Consider the following 16,623-nt stretch of genomic DNA (forward strand, 5'->3'; position numbering starts at 1 on the left):
TCAGGATTTGGGAGGTACCACAGCTCTGGGTGGGATAGTGGGGCTCAATGCTGAAGAATGCTCCCCACATAGCTTTGCTTCGATGCAATCCTCTGATTACTTAAGAGAACATTTAAAAACAGTGGGAGGCACAGACTGGGACTGATAATGCTTATATTTTATTTCAAAATCAGCCAATCCTCAACCAACAAGTGGGTACAGAAGATCCTTCTGAAGGCCCAAGGGATCTCTGTTCTGTCCTCATGACTCCCGTTTCCCTCTTGAGGTGTTCTGTGCTTTTCTGAGGCCGTTTGGGCAGGGCTTCCTCCTGGGTGACTCTGCCTCTCTTGCCTTTCGTTCCTACTCCTGCAGCCACAGCCGTGTATTCCCGGCTCCCAAGAGCCTCAAAGCCTTTCCTTTTCTTGAAGTTTCCACAGAGTCCATTGTTCTCATGGTGAGAAGCAATAGGCTGGAATTAACCGAATGGAGCCCAGGCAGGAAGAGTTGGCCCCAGGGCCTCTAGGTTAACTGGGCTTTGCCTTCCCTGGGAGGGAACGGTGCTGTCGCCATTCTTGAGGAAGGAGCTGCAACAGGGTGGGAACAAAAGGGTTCCGAGAGGGTCTGTGAACAGCTCGGAAGACCTGGGTTCAGTTCTTAAGCACAGATGGCATGTGCCCATGGCTTGGCACCAAGGAGAGTCGGTATGGGGGTTTCTTCATGAACAGGAAGAGGCAGAGCCCTGGATGGCCATGCTGTATGCTTGTGGAGCAAGCATGGCACAGAACAAGTCCCGTAGGGTACTAGCTTCCCCTGCTTCTCTGAACACACCGTGAAATCCCCTTGCTCATCCTGATTATCACTGAAGTTCTGCTCAAAAAACTAGAGCAGGCAGAAGGCAGCCGCCAGAGTGGACGTGTGACTCTAGGAACATGGCCGGGATGGAGCCACAGTGTACCTGAGGGCAGCCGGCTGTAATATTGAATGATGCCATGTAAATTTTAGGTTGGAGAATGAGCTCAGTTATAGCTCTCTGGGGAGTGGCAGAGATGGGGAGCTGTCCCCCGAAACTGTACAGAGTACACTGTGTCTGCGATCAGCATTGAGGGGAGGGCTGTGGGCAACATTGTGTGGGTCTCAAGTTTATGGTGGGGCCACCTCACCCCTTCCTTCACCAGCTCATGTCCTAGTCTAACTTCCTGTGGCTCCAGAACGGTTCATACAGCCTCTCTAGGTGCTCTGAGGTGAGAGGGGCTTCTTCAGCCTGGAGGGTTCTGTGCTCAGAGGCAGCTTCTCACACAGAGACCACAGTTGTCACACAAGGGTGAGGAACACGTCTAGGCAAAGCTTGGTTGTCCTGGACTTTTATTTTAGTAGAATTATAGATTCAAATTTGGCTTGCCTGAGTTTAAAAAAAATGTGTGTATATCTTCTGGACAAGCAGAGAAGGGAGCTTGCTACCCCCTTGTGGTTATCTCCTTTGTAAGCCATAGAAAATAATTGTGTCTGTATTTGATTGCCACAGTGAAATAACCCGAAGCAGCTAATTCACAGAAACAGTTTTATTTAGCTCTTGGTGGGGAAAACTGAAAATTGAAGCAGCGTGGTACAGGTCCTTGGCCCAGGAGCAGTGGATTAGTGTAGTAGTCAGTCAGCTGATGAGGACAGGAACAGGCTTCTCATTGGAGAGGGACAGAAGGGCCGGGCTGACCCCTTTGTAACCCCCCCTTGTACTCTGGAGCAGGAGAACTCTGGACTCCCAGGAAGGCCTTAACCGCTCCTGAGACCACACCATTTAAAGCTTCCCCAGCACACCACACTGCTGCCTGGAGGCCATGCATACCGGCCGTCAGACAGCGGTGCCCAGCATAATATACAGCCTATGTATATCTTGGGCTTCCTCCTGCCTCCCTCTGTGCTATCCAGATGTCACCTTTGTAGTCACAGCCTGACCCTGTCTTACCAAGTATCAGCTCTCACAGAGTCCAGCACCCCCACAGCCCCCACTGTGAATTTGCTGCTGGGGCAAGTCAGGTTTAGTGCTTGCTGTGCCCAGAGCCCAGCTGTCTGTGTAGATGTGCATGGAGCAGTTCTTTCCCATAGCGCAGCAGCAGCAGCAGCAGCAGCAGCAGCAGCAGCAGCAGCAGCAGCAGCAGCAGGAGGGAACAAAGGTGGCTGCACTCCCATGGAGTGCTTTCTGCCACTGCTGCCCCAGTGCTGTAGCTCAGAGAAGCCTGAAAGTACTCCTACCTCATCTTCCTGTGTCCCATGTTGGAAAAGGCTATGCTGGCTCCTGGCCTGCAAGGTGCTGACCGAAACGTGGCTGGGTATGGAGCCACACTGTCCTCCACCCTGGTGGTAGCCTCATACTGGACACTGAGGGAAAACATTTAATTGGAGGGTAGGGACTAGAAAGATGTCTCTACAGGGTTAAGATTAAGAGCACTGGCTACTGCTCTTCCAGAGACTCCCAGTTCTAATCCCAGCACCCACATGATGGCTCACACCACTCTCTGTAACTCTAGTTACTTATCCTGGCCTCCAAGAGCACCAGGCATGCGCATGGTGCACATGCATGCATGTGATTACCATACTCATAAAACAAAAATCATTTAAAAATTAATTAAAAGTAATAAATTGGAGATTAAGGAGGGGAATGCTGGGTAGGGTTTAGCACTATCTATGCCCTGGGGCTTTTGAGTTCTACCCCTGCTAGAAGAAGCTGCTACAGGAGACTCTAAACAGTGTGTAAAGCCTTTCTTTCCCCCTAGGGTTTAGCTCTGTGAATAAGGACTGTTCCCTCTTCTTCCTCAGCTGTACGTGTCCTCCGAGAGCCGCTTCAACACTCTGGCTGAGTTAGTTCACCATCACTCCACGGTGGCTGATGGCCTCATCACCACACTCCACTACCCAGCTCCCAAGCGCAACAAGCCCACTATCTACGGTGTGTCCCCCAACTACGACAAGTGGGAAATGGAGCGCACCGACATCACCATGAAGCACAAGTTGGGTGGAGGCCAGTACGGGGAGGTGTACGAGGGCGTTTGGAAGAAGTACAGCCTCACTGTGGCCGTGAAGACCTTGAAGGTGGGTAAGGGGGTGTGTCTGCTGTGGCTCGGCAGCGCCTCAGGCCTCCTCGGCATTGGCTCTGTGTGAGGCTGAGTGTCTTCCATCTGTGGCTTTGCAGATGGTGAGCACTGCCCAGTGCTGAGGATCGGGAAAGGCTAGTTATTAGAGGACACTTGTTCTGTAGCTGTGCTCTTTCAAAGCCTGCCTTCTGTTCTTGTTGGGTGACATGGAGGCTGCATCCCTGTGGGAGCTGAGAGAAGGAGGCACAGAGGCTGAACTGGAGGAGAATCCTGAGCCGAGTCCCATGTGGACTTCTGTGGGCTGATAGGAAAGGCAGGTGTGTGGCGTCCTGGCGTGCTTTGGTTCTCTCACATGCAAACAGAAGCAAGTCCTGCGTGTCACTAGGCTGTGGCCTTCCTTGAATCACAGGGCCACACACTTCTCCACTGTTGACCCACGTGTCGTGTTTGCAGGTGGTTCATGTTCCTCCTTGAAGATACATGATCCGAGCTTGTTCCTGTGATGAGAGTGCCCCCTAGTGTTGCACTATATTGCTTGCTTGCGCATGTCTTGGATGGACTCTGATAACCTGCTCTCCACTGACTGTGTACTTGTGTCTCAGCTCAGCCGTCCAATACATCTGTCAGCCCCGGCTCTGCCAATAAGAGACAGGAAAATAGAGGCTGGGACTTTTAATTGCCATAATAACTGTTTAGAGCAAGGCTGCATTACAGAATGAAAAGCAGCTTCCAGTCATCATATTGAGCATTTTCCTTCCTTTGGCTCCGTGGCAGAGCAGCGCAGGGGGAGGAGAGGGGCAGAGGGGGGATTGCCTGGGGGACTCTTGGGCATTTTCCAAATTCAGCTTTTTAAAATGTCATGAGTTCTTCACATGTGTTTGCCAAACAGGCTCAGTCCTGGGTGCCCACATTGGACAGACATGGACAAATCCCTGATGATGGCAGCATAGGGGGTCAGGGTGGTGCCAGGCTCTCCTGTGCGGGGAGGAGCCAGTGTTGACTGCACTGGATAGAACGGTGTGAAGCACTGCTGTGAGGAAGGGCAGAGGTCAGGAGAGACACTAGGAAGCCCTAACTGAGGAGGAGGAGGAGGAGCCACTGAGAGGTAGGCACTCAGGGTGCCATGAGTTTAGCAGAGCAGAGGGTTAAAGTGCTGCTGATCCCCTGTACACCAGGCCGCAGTGCTTGGAGGGCGAGGTGCTGCTGACAGGGATTTACAAACACAGCCAGACTTTGGAAAGCATTGGGCGTCTAAGATTCAGCAAGGAGGGGAGGATTGTTTGAAACCCTTCAAGAGAGGGCAGCAAGGCCACTCAGTAGGTAAAGTCTGAGCCTGACACCTCCAGGGCTCTCTTAACCCACATGGTAAGAGAGATCTGATTCCCACCACACGTGTGCCATGACACACACTCTTCACACAGCACAAACAAATATATGTAAAAATCAGGACATTAAAGAAGGTGGGGGTTACACAGCTGGAAGGCCCCATTGACGGGCAGTGCTGCAGCTGTGCATAGCAGGAAGTCCTCCAGAGGAGGATCTGTTCTGGTGTTTTCTCTTAAGACCTCAGCAAGTTTCTGAGAACCTCCTTAGTGTATGCACCATGGTTGGTAAAGAGCACTAGGGTCTGTTGGGTGGGTACGTAGGTAATCCTGCATGGCACCTGACCAGAACAGGGCAGGGCACTCACTCTGGAGGTGTGTTAACTCAACACACACACATGCAGCTTGCTAAATAAACTGCCCCCACGCGGCCTAGCCCTGCAGGAGTGAGGCTCTGCCGTCTGCTATCCATTTCTCAGTGAGAGGCGTAAAGGATTTTGGCTCTTGACCTCCTTGGCAGAGTTGAGAACCACACAACTTACAGAAATGGTCAGTTGCTGAGTTAGTGTAGCCTAGTGCTCTGAGTGTGCGATGTACAGGTCGATACAGCAGCTCCTTCACTCGTGGTACTGAGAGACGCGCGAGCACTAAGGCATCGGCACTAAAGCTGTGGGTGCTGGAGCCCTGAACCAGGACTCAAACCCAGGCACCCAGCTCCCAAGCCCAGCTCTTCACCATCTCCCTCCTTTACAGTCTTACCTCTCAGACCCCATGAAAATAAACATAAGCCTCAGTTCTGCCCCTTAGGAAAACCTTCCTCCACATCCTGTGTGTCAGTGGTTCTCAGCCTTCCTAATGCTGCAGTCCTCAACACAGTTCCTCACGCTGTGGTGACCCCATATACAGTTACTTCATTGCTACTTCAAAGCTGTAATTTCGCTATTGTTATAAAGTGTAAATATCTGATATGCAGGATATTTGATATGTGACTCCAAAGGGATTGCAACCCACAGGTTTAGAAAGACTGCTTCGTGGACTCCCCTTGCTGTGAAACTCCTCTCAAGAGAGTCCTGCTGGCCTTCAACGACCTCCCAGAGCATTGCTTCCTCCCATCCTTAGCCAGCAGGGGGCGCATGGCCTGCTTGTGTAAGGCACTCGCTTCCCAGTGCCCGTGAGAAGACAGTATTCATTAGAAAACCTTCCAAAAGAGCCATGTGCTTGTTCCATCCCTACGGCCAGAGGTAACAGCCACTGCAATTGGAGTGTGTCCCCAATCCCTGCTGGCCAGTCACTGAAAACAAGTCTAGAGGCTGAGGATGTGGCCTGGCTCACAGTACTTGTCTAGTATGCACAGAGCCTGGGATTTGATCACTAGCATGGTCTACAGCTGGAATCTCATCTCTTGGAGGGTGGAGGCAGGGGGAGCAGGAGTTTGAGGTCATCACGTGAGCCCTTGCCTATAAAAGGAAAGACAGAAGAAAAGAAAGATTCACAGAAGAGTGGGGTGAGGGTTGTAGGTCATTAAGTTGCCAGGGTCTCACACAGCAGCAAAGCCAGGTCAGCATAACTGACAAGCCATCCTCTTAGCCTCCCTATAGCACTGACTCAAAGTTCCTGCTGTCTCCCACAAGGATGGAGCCATGCAGGCCCCGTGAAGGGAGCGGTTGAGCCTTCTTTTCCCGACAAGCATAAGCACGAGGACTAAGGAGAGAAAGGAAAATCCTCCCAGTGTTTCTTCCACCTGAGCCTTCACAGTTCTGTTTGACTGTGTAAAAGGAAAATGTCTTCAGAAGGACGCCATGAGTTAAAAAATAAGCAGAGGGACCTCAGGACCTCACAGATTACAACGAGGAGCTTGTTTGGGGTTTTTTTGTGTGTTTTGTTTTGTTTTGTTTTGTTTTTTCGAGACAGGGTTTCTCTGTATAGCCCTGGCTGTCTTGGAACTCACTTTGTAGACCAGACTGGCCTCAAACTCAGAAATCTGCCTGCCTCTGCCTCCTGAGTGCTGGGATTAAAGGTGTGCGCCACCATGCCCGGCTGTTTTTGTTTTTTAAAGATTTGTTTGTATATTATGAGTGCTCTTACCTGCATGATAGAAGAGGCCATCAGATCCCATTACAGAAGGCTGTGAGCCACCATGTGGCTGCAGGGAATTGAACTCAGAACCTCTGGAGGAGCAGTCAGTGCTCTTAACTGCTGAGCCACCTCTCCAGCTCCCTGGTCTTTTAGTTTGTCTTTTAAATTTCGATATTTAAAAACATTAGGTTACAGTTTAAATGATTAATTGAATCATGTCTAATTCCAGCAGGGGGAGACAAACTCACACTTTTTTGTGAAAGGAAAAAGACCCCACAATTGCCCCATAGGCGATGTGTGTGTGTGTGTGTGTGTGTGTGTGTGTGTGTGTGTGTGATGGAGACAGACATGCAGATAGACAGGAAGGAATGATTGCACAGGGTGTGAGTACATGTGTGAGAGGCGGTGGGGATCTGCAGTCAAAGCAAGAAGATGCTTTTAAATAATTCTGCCTTGAGATCATTGGTCTTCTGGATCAGGGTACGTGGCTCCACAACAGCTGAGATTTCTGATGATGAGCCTGTGAGGTGCACTGCTATAGAACAGAAAGGTTTAGATGTTAGACAGTATCACTGGAGAGCAGTTGTGTCAAAGCCAGTTGTATTGTGCAGCATTGGCTCCTGGCTCTGGCAGGTATCCATGGTGTGTCACCGGGTACTTCAGAGTGCTGCACACTAGAGCCAGACTCGCTTTTGGGAAGCTGAGGAACAGAAGAGACTTGAAGAGCCCAGCAGCCAGTGGTGGGCGGCATGGGATGAATGTCCTCCGCACAGCTGGGCAGCAGCAGCCGCATGCTGTGGTACATGAGAGCAGCCCATGCTGTTAAAGAACAGTAGACAGCATCTCCATAGTCTTTTAGAACCCATGTTTGGTGATAACACGTCATCACGCTGGCTCTGGTCGTGATTTGCTTCTCATTGTGGCTGACCAAAGCGGAAAAGCACCAAGAACAAAAGCACACTTAGCATGAGGTCTGATGAGGCTCTCTGCCCAGGGAAGCTGATTTTCATGAAACCTCTTCCGTACCACACAGGCAGACTCCCTGCAGACACCACATGTGGCCTACTGTCCTTGCCTCCAGAGCCTTGTTCTTGCAGCTAGGGAGACCCTGCCACTCACTGTTGCTGCTTCCTGCTTGTGGGAGTTGATTCAAAGCAACAGTGGCTTAGGTTTAAGGAGGCCGAGGAGTACAGACCACAGCCCTTCAGACTCAGCCTGGAAAGGGTCCATCTCTGGCCCTGTGTTGTGTGACCTACACAGATGGTTCTCTGCGTGCTCAGAGAGCTGCTGGTAAGACTGATTTAGAATCTGGGTGATTGACCCCCTAGTCAGTGATGATTGCTTCATTAGGTGCTCATGGCAGTGCATAACTAAGTAGCTCAGGGTCTATCTGACCTGTGAGGCACTCTGGAAAGTGGATCTCTCAAGCCAGCTGCATTTCAGATTCTTCACACTGTTTCCTCTTTTAATGTTAAGGGTGTTGGGTCAGGAAGCAAACAGTACTTGTAAAAATAGTTCTAAGACCCCACAGAAGGTCCACAGCAATACCAGGCCACTCTGACCTATGGCCCATTGACTCACTGGGCCAGACAGGATACCTGACAGGAACATCTGAAGGGAGAAAAGATCCAACTTGGCTCATGGTGTCAAAGCTTTCAGTCCACCACTGCAGAAAGCATGGCAGAGCGGCTGTTCTTTGGTGGCAGGAGTGTGTGACACAGTTGTTCCCATGATTGTAGCCCAGGAAGAGAACCAGAGACTGGGTCTGACCTTTCGAGACCTGCCTGTAATGAGAACTCCTCCCAAGCAAGCCCTAGCTCCTGAGGGTTCCACAGCCTCCCACAATTGCTCCGTCAGCTTGGGGGCAGCTGTTCACAACATGAGCCCTGGGTGAGAATTTGCCCCACAGGAGTCTTCACATCACCAGGACAAGACTCCTTGAGCCTCTCAAGGGCAGTGTATCCAGTGCTCATCAGAGGCAGTGGCCTAGACTGAGGGGAGGTTGTCACTGCCTTAGCCCTTGAAGCTGTCTTCCCTCCTAGGCACTTCCTTGCTAAACAGATCTCATGCATCTGAACTTCCCTTCTGCAGGAGGACACCATGGAGGTGGAGGAGTTCCTGAAGGAAGCGGCGGTGATGAAGGAGATCAAACACCCTAACCTGGTGCAGCTGCTAGGTAACCAAGCACGGACTCAGAAGAGGAGCCGCCACTGCTGGCTCTGCAGGGCTCTGCTCCAAATGTCTGGCTGAGTGGGCACCCCTTCCTGATAAAAGAGAACTGAGTGTTTCAGGGCGTGTGGGGAGGTCAGACTAACCATGCTTTGTCTGCTCAGTTCTTCATGTGGGGTCTGGGGTCAGGCCTGCGTGGCAAGTGCTTTTATCCACTGAGCCCTCCTACCAGGCCAGGACCCCTTTTAGTGCCAGACTTTCCTAGGGCTCCTTTCCCTGAGCCACATGCTGAAGCCTCTGTGTCTGTTGTCAGGGGTGTGTACCCGGGAACCACCATTCTACATAATCACTGAGTTCATGACCTATGGGAACCTGCTGGACTACCTGAGGGAGTGTAACCGGCAGGAGGTGAGCGCCGTGGTACTGCTCTACATGGCCACACAGATCTCATCAGCCATGGAGTACTTGGAGAAGAAGAACTTCATCCACAGGTAGGGCTGGGTAAAGCAGAGGACCCAGCTGTGCGGTCTTAGGGCTCAGCCCCAGCCTTGGTCCTGGCAGACACAAGTGCCTGACGTAAGCGCTGCTTGCGGGACTAAATGCTTCAAGGCCTGGGCCAGTGGAGCAGCTAATCCCTGGGGAAAGAAGTGTTTCATTTCTGAGCCACTTCGGATTTAGTTGAATATTAAATGAAATTCGTAAAAGGCCTTCTTCCTGATAGTCTTGGTTCCCTCTGAAACCGAGCATTCCTGAGGCCAGCACTCACTCGGTAAAGCCTCTCTCTGCCTGGGCTTAGCTTCATTGTGTGGCTTTTCCTCCTTTTCTTTGTGTTTCCTTGCCTACCAGCTGTCACCGGGTTTAGGGATGTTTCCATGGCTGGAGAATTATATACATGCAAGCCGGTTGCTGTTTTTAAAACCCAGAGTGTTTTGACCTTCAAGTGTGCCACAATTATCTGGGTTTGCATGCTTTGCTGGTGGAAGTGGCTTCCTAGCAGAGTGACAACCTGTGCAGGAGGGAGCCTGATGGGCTTGGCCCAACTCCGTCATGCAAGATGTTCTCCACGCCACTGTGGTGACCTTTCCTACCCAATTAACTCAAGTGTGAAACCTCAACATGAGATTTCATAGCCAGGAATAAGTAGCGTGTATGAAATGCTGGCAGCCCCTCGGAAGACAGATCTTTTTCTGCTCCACGAGAGCCCAATCCAAATGCTCCTGTCGCTCAGCAAAGTGTAGCCTCTGATGCTGCAAATTGAGATTTCCTGACTTCTGGCTCGCCTTGCATGGCCAGCTCCGTTCCCCCTCCATTCACATACTAAAAATGCCTTACCAAAAATCCTATTAGGCACAACTCTTGTGTGTTTAATTTTTCTCTCATTGCTGGTGATCAAGCTGTATCACGCAGTCGTTGCCCTGAGCTGCCTCATACTCTCATTCCTTGGTTCCCAGTTACCTCAGGACTTCATGGTTAACAGCCATGAACCAAAGATTAGACCCTTCCTCCCGTGAAGATTCAGGAGGTGATTATATGGGAGAGTTTCTCAAACACTTGAGTCAACATCAGGAAGCAAGAAGAAAGTAGGGATATCACATACAGCTGCCCAAGGCACACCCTGTTACTGTCGTCATTTTATATGTGAGGTAATTAACAACTCCAGGTCATGGGACAGGACCTGCCCCCATTGCCACCCTGTCTGCTTGTGGTGTTGCTGCTGTAGCCCGACTGGTATTTGCTGAGGAACTGTTGCTCCACAGCAGGGTATTTGAAAGCTTCTGGGGACTACACTTGGTCTTCTTTTGTCAGCGTCATACCTGTCAATAGTAGGGGAGCTACACACCTAGGGAGTCAGCCAGGAGCACCCACAGATGACCCTTTTTCTTCCTCAGAGACCTTGCTGCCCGGAACTGCCTGGTAGGGGAAAACCACTTGGTGAAGGTGGCTGATTTTGGCCTGAGCAGGTTGATGACAGGGGACACCTACACGGCCCATGCTGGAGCCAAATTCCCCATCAAATGGACCGCACCTGAGAGCCTGGCCTACAACAAGTTCTCCATCAAGTCGGACGTGTGGGGTAAGGTCCAGGTCCTGGGCAGTCATGGCCAGGGGCTTCCCCTTCTGCTTCGCAGGCTCTTTACTGCTATACCTCGTCTCTCCTCCACCACTATGCCCTCTTTCTGGTTCATTTCTGGCTTAGTTTAAACTCCTGCTTCCTCCTTTTTTTCTTTTTTTAAAGATTTATTTATTTATTTTATGTATGTGAGTACATTATACTGTACAGATGGTTGTGAGCCTTCATGTGATTGTTGGGAATTGGATTTTAGGACCTCTGCTTGCTCCAGTCGGCCCCACTTGCTCCAGTCAACTCTGCTCGCTCAGTCCCTGCTCACTCTGGGCCAAAGATTTATTTATTATTATACATAAGTACACTGTAGCAGTCTTCAGACGCACCAGAAGAGGGCGTCAGATTTCATTACAGGTGGTTGTGAGCCACCGTGTGGTTGCTGGGATTTCAAATCAGGTGCTGGGACTAAAGGTGTGCACCACAATGTCCATCTTTAAGAACTTCTCATGCCAAGGGTGACCAAAGAAGGTGGAGTTGAGTAGTGAGCCCTGTGCCCCGCCTACTCCCTTACCTCTTGTTATTTGAAAGCAAATCCCAAATATATTATTTTGTACATACACATTTCAGTATTTGCTTCACCTGGGAGCCAGATGTGGCTCCCTCACTACATTGATGTGTTCTGTATTTCCCTGCTGTTCATTTATTGATAAACTCTGTCACCATTCCTTTAGACTTTCCAGAATCTAGACTTTGTTCATTGTGTCTCTGTGCTGTGATCTGTTTTGTGCCTCTAGCTTCAGTCTTCTTAGAAGCTGCACAGTCAGACCCGGGTAGCTCCTGACACTTGAGCTGACTTTTCTTTCATTAAGTACATTAGCAGAGGCGGATGCTTTTAGGTTGGTCGATCCATAATGCTTGATTTTTCTCCCTCTAGTAGTACAGTGGTTATCAACCTCTGGGCCATGACCCCTTTGGCAACCTTTTATCTCCAAAAATATTTACATTATAATCCATAACAGCAAAATTACAGTTATGAAATAGCAATGAAAATAATTTTATGCTTAGGGTCACCACAACATTAGGAAGGTTGGGAAACCACTGCACCAGAGGGCTATGGTGTGGCAGCTGCTGGTGACGGTGGTGGCTCACTAGCAGCTCTGTCACGTGATCAGTCTCCACCTCCTTTCTTCCATACTCAGTTGGCCATGGAGCATAAATCTGTGTGCACCGGGCGGTGGTGGCGTACGCCTTTAATCCCAGCACTCGGGAGGCAGAGGCAGGCGGATTTCTGAGTTCCAGGACAGCCAGGGCTACACAGAGAAACCCTGTCTCGGAAAACCAAAAAAATCCCAAAAGAATGCCAAGACTTTGAGAGCTCACAAGATTTTTACAAACTGTTTAGAGCTGGAAGGGACTTTGGAGATAATCTCACCCACCTAGAAACAGCCCATGGCCTGACAGGCATGTTGCTACACAGTCACAGAGCTAGGATCAGAACATGGCAGCTGACTTACAGCCCTGAGAGACCCTGCGCCCCAGGAGGCTCACGCTGCCTCTCGCCCTTACACGCTGTAGTGTGCATGAGTAGATAGCTTTGCTTTGTCCTATCTTTCCTGGGCTATTGTCACAGAGAGCCTGGTAAATGTCATTGCTGGGACTGAGAGTACCTGTACATCCTGTGTGTGCGTGTGCGTGTGCGAGTGTGTGTGTGTGTGTGTGTGTGTGTGAGAGAGAGAGAGAGAGAGAGAGAGAGAGCATGTGTGTGAGTGTGCATGCTGTGTGTGTGCACATGTCTGTGTGTGAGAAAGTGGCTGTATTTGCGTGTGTGTGTGTGTGTGTGTGTGTGTGTGTGTGTGTGTGAGAGAGAGAGAGAGAGAGAGAGAGAGAGAGAGAGAGAGTGTGTGTATGTGCGTGTGTGTGTTACATGTGTTTGGGTGTTTTGGTGTGTGTGTGATATGTTTGTTTGTGTGTGAGCATGCTCTGGCATACGTAGGACTGTCAGAGGACGCTTCTCTCCTTCCACCTTTACGCTGGGTTCCAGGATTGAAAGGTCATTAGGTTTGTGCAATATACTACCTCACTTGCCAATGTCTCATACACCCTGATGTCTTCCTCTCCTTTCTTTCAGCATTTGGAGTATTGCTCTGGGAGATTGCTACCTATGGCATGTCACCTTACCCGGGAATTGACCTGTCTCAGGTTTATGAGCTGCTGGAAAAAGACTACCGCATGGAGCGCCCTGAAGGCTGCCCGGAGAAGGTCTACGAGCTCATGCGAGCATGTGAGCCTCCCCAGCCCATTCAGAAAGCCATTCCAGTGGGCCCTCGGCACTCTGCCCCGTGTTTCCAAGCCGTTTATTCATGGAGTCTGGCTTTTGGGTGTTTTTCAGTGCATTTATTTACAGATACAATACTTACAAGTTGTTTTTGTTTGCCTTTGGGAGAGATATTTTTGGTTTGTTTTTGTTTTGGATCAGGGACTTGAACTATGTAGCCCTGGCTACATAGTGACTCTCCTGCTTGAACCTCACAAGCTCTGGGATTACAGGTATGAGCCACCATGCCCAGGTCGTTTTAATTTTTTAAGCATAAAAAGGGTTAGATAGGGCTGGTGAGATGGCTCAGTGGGTAAGAGCACCCGACTGCTCTTCCGAAGGTCCGGAGTTCAAATCCCAGCAACCACATGGTGGCTCTCAACCATCCATAACGAGATCTGACGCCCTCTTCTGGAGTGTCTGAAGACAGCTACAGTGTACTTACATATAATGAATAAATAAATCTTTTTTAAAAAAAAAGGGTTAGATAGATGCCAAACCTGGGTATTATTAATAGACACAGATTCCTAGGTCCTGCCTCCAAATACCTGGCTATAAATTGCTCCGGGTGATAGAACTCTGGTGTTTATATCATGTGAGTGTATGTGTGCATCCGTGTGGTGTATGTGTGTGCACACAGTCGTATCACCTGTGTTCATATTATCATTCCTTCATCATTTTCTTCTTAGTGTATTAGAGATACTCTCCTGTCCATGTGTTTAGACCCTGCTTGCCTGCTCGCCCTGCTCACCACCTTTCATCAGTGCTGCTGGTGAGCACTTCAGTTCATGGTTTGAGACATCCACTCATGCTTTACACATTTGTTTGCTTTAATTACATTCATTCATTCATTCATTCATGGGGGCATGCATTCCACAGCATACAGTTTTCAGGAGCTAGTTCTCTTTTTCCATGTGGATCCCAGTAATCAAGCCTAGCATCAATCTTGGCAGAGCATACCTACCGTCTTTTTGGCCCTGTGTTTGCTACTGTATATAGTAAGGCAGAGAGGCGCACTTACCCTTGTTGCTGCATGTAGCACTGATTTTTTGTTTGTTGTTTTGTTTGAGACATCCACTCATGCTTTACACATTTGTTTGCTTTAATTACATTCATTCATTCATTCATTCATTCATTCATTCATTTATTCATTCATGGGGGCATGCATTCCACAGCATACAGTTTTCAGGAGCTAGTTCTCTTTTTCCATGTGGATCCCAGTAATCAAGCGTAGCATCAATCTTGGCAGAGCATACCTACCATCTTTTCGGCCCTGTGTTTGCTACTGTATATAGTAAGGCAGAGAGGCACACTTTCCCTTGTTGCTGCATGTAGCACTGATTTTTTGTTTGTTGTTTTGTTTTTTTGGTTTTTCAAGACAGGGTGTCTCTGTGTAGCTGGCTGTCCTGGAACTCACTCTGTAGACCAGGCTGGCCTTGAAATCAGAAATCCGCCTACCTCTGCCTCCCGAGTGCTGGAATTTAAGGTGTGCACCACCACTCCTGGCTAGCACTGATATTTTTAAAAGCTGGGCTATTGGTTCAAAGGTTCTATGCTATGGATAAAATTATCACTTAACAGATGGTTGTCGCAGTTTACACTCCAGCAGAAATGACAACAGACCCATGAAGAGCCTGTCAGCCATGTCCTTACTGACGTGCCCAAGCATTGGTCCTTGTCATCTTTCTTAAGTTTTTGTTTTATGTGTATGGTTTTGCCTGCGTGTATGCCTGTACATCATATGTGTTTCTGGTGATGATGGAGGCCAGAAGAAGGCATTGTGTCCCCAGGAACTGGTGTTACAGATGGTTGTGAATCCCATGAGTGCTAGGAACTGAACCTGGGTCCTGTGCAAGAGCAACAAAAGAAGCAAGAGAGATTCACATCTGTGCTAATGCAGACGGTAGACTCTGATAACGTCAGTTAGGATGGTGACGGAGACAGGCTGTTGCCTTGTTAACTCCCTGTCTATCAGTGAAGTTTGGAGAAACATTTATAGATGCAATTTTTATTGTCAGTGTCTCTAGAGTCTTGCGATCCATATTTCTGCCTGTATATAATGTCCTCTTAAATCCTTAGTGTCTGTCATAGGACACAGGAGCGTTTGCTGTTTTAGCTTGTCACGGCATCAGCTGTCAGCAGGCTTGGAATGCCTCTTTCATGTCCAGACTGGTGCTTGGGAATGGCTAGTCTGGTTTGTTAGCAATGCTTTCCAGCTGCTCTGACATGGGTCTTCTTCATCCAGGTTGGCAGTGGAACCCCTCTGACCGGCCCTCCTTTGCTGAAATCCACCAAGCCTTTGAAACCATGTTCCAGGAATCCAGTATCTCAGATGGTAATGGACCTCCTAGGGGTGGCAGTGAGTTAAGAGGTTGGGCTGAGCTAGACCAGCCTTCACTTCAGTCCTGAATAGGGTGCCCGGGCCAGGAGCCAGACAGCTGCTCAGAGGCTCTGGTGGGGGCTCTGGGTGAAGTGCAGTCACACAGTGTTCTAGAACATGCTAAGAGCTGTTCCTGCAGCCTCGTGTTCCTTTTCTCTAGCTGCATAGAGCTTGAGAACCCCAGGAACTGGAGAGTTAGCATGGTGGCTGAGAGGACTTGGGGTCAGTTCCCTCACCCAAATGACCTCACGACACCCAGTCACAGAGGATCCAGTACCACCTTCTGACCTCTGCACCCAGGTGGTACACAGATATACATGCAGACAAAACACCATTCACATACAAAAAATAACTTAAAATATATATAAATTAGGGGAAAAAGCAAAGAAAAAAGAATCCCTTTCAGTCTGGCACCTTTGCTGATGACTGCTGGGTTGTGTCTGTGTGATCCTTAGAGGTGGAGAAGGAGCTGGGGAAACGAGGCACGAGAGGAGGTGCTGGGAGTATGCTGCAGGCCCCAGAGCTGCCCACCAAGACCAGAACCTGCAGGAGAGCAGCTGAGCAGAAAGATGCGCCTGACACCCCTGAGCTGCTCCACACGAAGGGCCTGGGAGAAAGCGGTACGTCTGTCCATCCCACCCCCAAGCCAGGCAGGTGAACAGAAGCTGTCAGTGCAGCTGGCATGGAAGGGCATTAGTCCCTCCTCAGCAGTCCAGCCCAGGGAGGAAGATTCGCTCCTGCCCAGGGGAGCCTTTCAGCAATTGCTTAGACAAGCCGAAAGCTGAGACACCTGCCAAAAAAGCACCCCCATCTTTGCATGTGTTCTTCCCAGCCCTGTGGGCGTCTTCCGGGGCAGTCACAGCACTAAACAACATGGACCCATCAGAGCAGCCCAGGCTCAGTCAGCGCTGGTTTCCTGTGGTCTCTGGAAAGGCTGTCTTCTCCAACTGTTTCCCAGGCTCCACTAGGGCAGTGGGACTGGGTCAGGAGGTGCCTAGAGATGCACAGGGATAGTATGAGCGGCCCTGTGTCTGCAGCTTCCTGCATGCCAGCTAAGCACTGGTACCAGGAAAACAGCATCCTCCTCTCCTGCAGACCCACTAAAGTCAGTTGGCCAGGGGAAGGGGTGCTGGTACCTGAACTCAAAAAGGCCCCCAGGGCTCCCATCATGGGCTGATGGACAGTGGCTTGGTTGAATGGGACCAGGCAAGACAAAGTATGATTCTGATAGG

At 49.8% G+C, this 16,623-nt stretch overlaps 1 protein-coding gene across 6 annotated transcripts in view; it reads left to right on the forward strand.

The window, feature by feature from the left end:
* The window catches only part of Abl1 (c-abl oncogene 1, non-receptor tyrosine kinase), a 118,850-nt gene that overhangs the window by 93,473 nt on the left and 8,754 nt on the right, over positions 1–16,623 (forward strand). For all 6 annotated transcript variants that reach the window (XM_006497621.4, NM_001283046.1, NM_001283047.1 and 3 more), the window contains 7 exons: positions 2,791–3,063; positions 8,555–8,639; positions 8,946–9,123; positions 10,522–10,706; positions 12,826–12,978; positions 15,257–15,346; positions 15,847–16,011. In XM_006497621.4, coding sequence (XP_006497684.1) covers positions 2,791–3,063; positions 8,555–8,639; positions 8,946–9,123; positions 10,522–10,706; positions 12,826–12,978; positions 15,257–15,346; positions 15,847–16,011 — 1,129 coding nt within the window. The remainder of the gene's footprint in view (positions 1–2,790; positions 3,064–8,554; positions 8,640–8,945; positions 9,124–10,521; positions 10,707–12,825; positions 12,979–15,256; positions 15,347–15,846; positions 16,012–16,623) is intronic.

This window comes from Mus musculus, chromosome 2, assembly GCF_000001635.26.
Source record: "Mus musculus strain C57BL/6J chromosome 2, GRCm38.p6 C57BL/6J".
In the NCBI taxonomy this organism is placed as follows: Eukaryota; Metazoa; Chordata; class Mammalia; order Rodentia; family Muridae; genus Mus; species Mus musculus.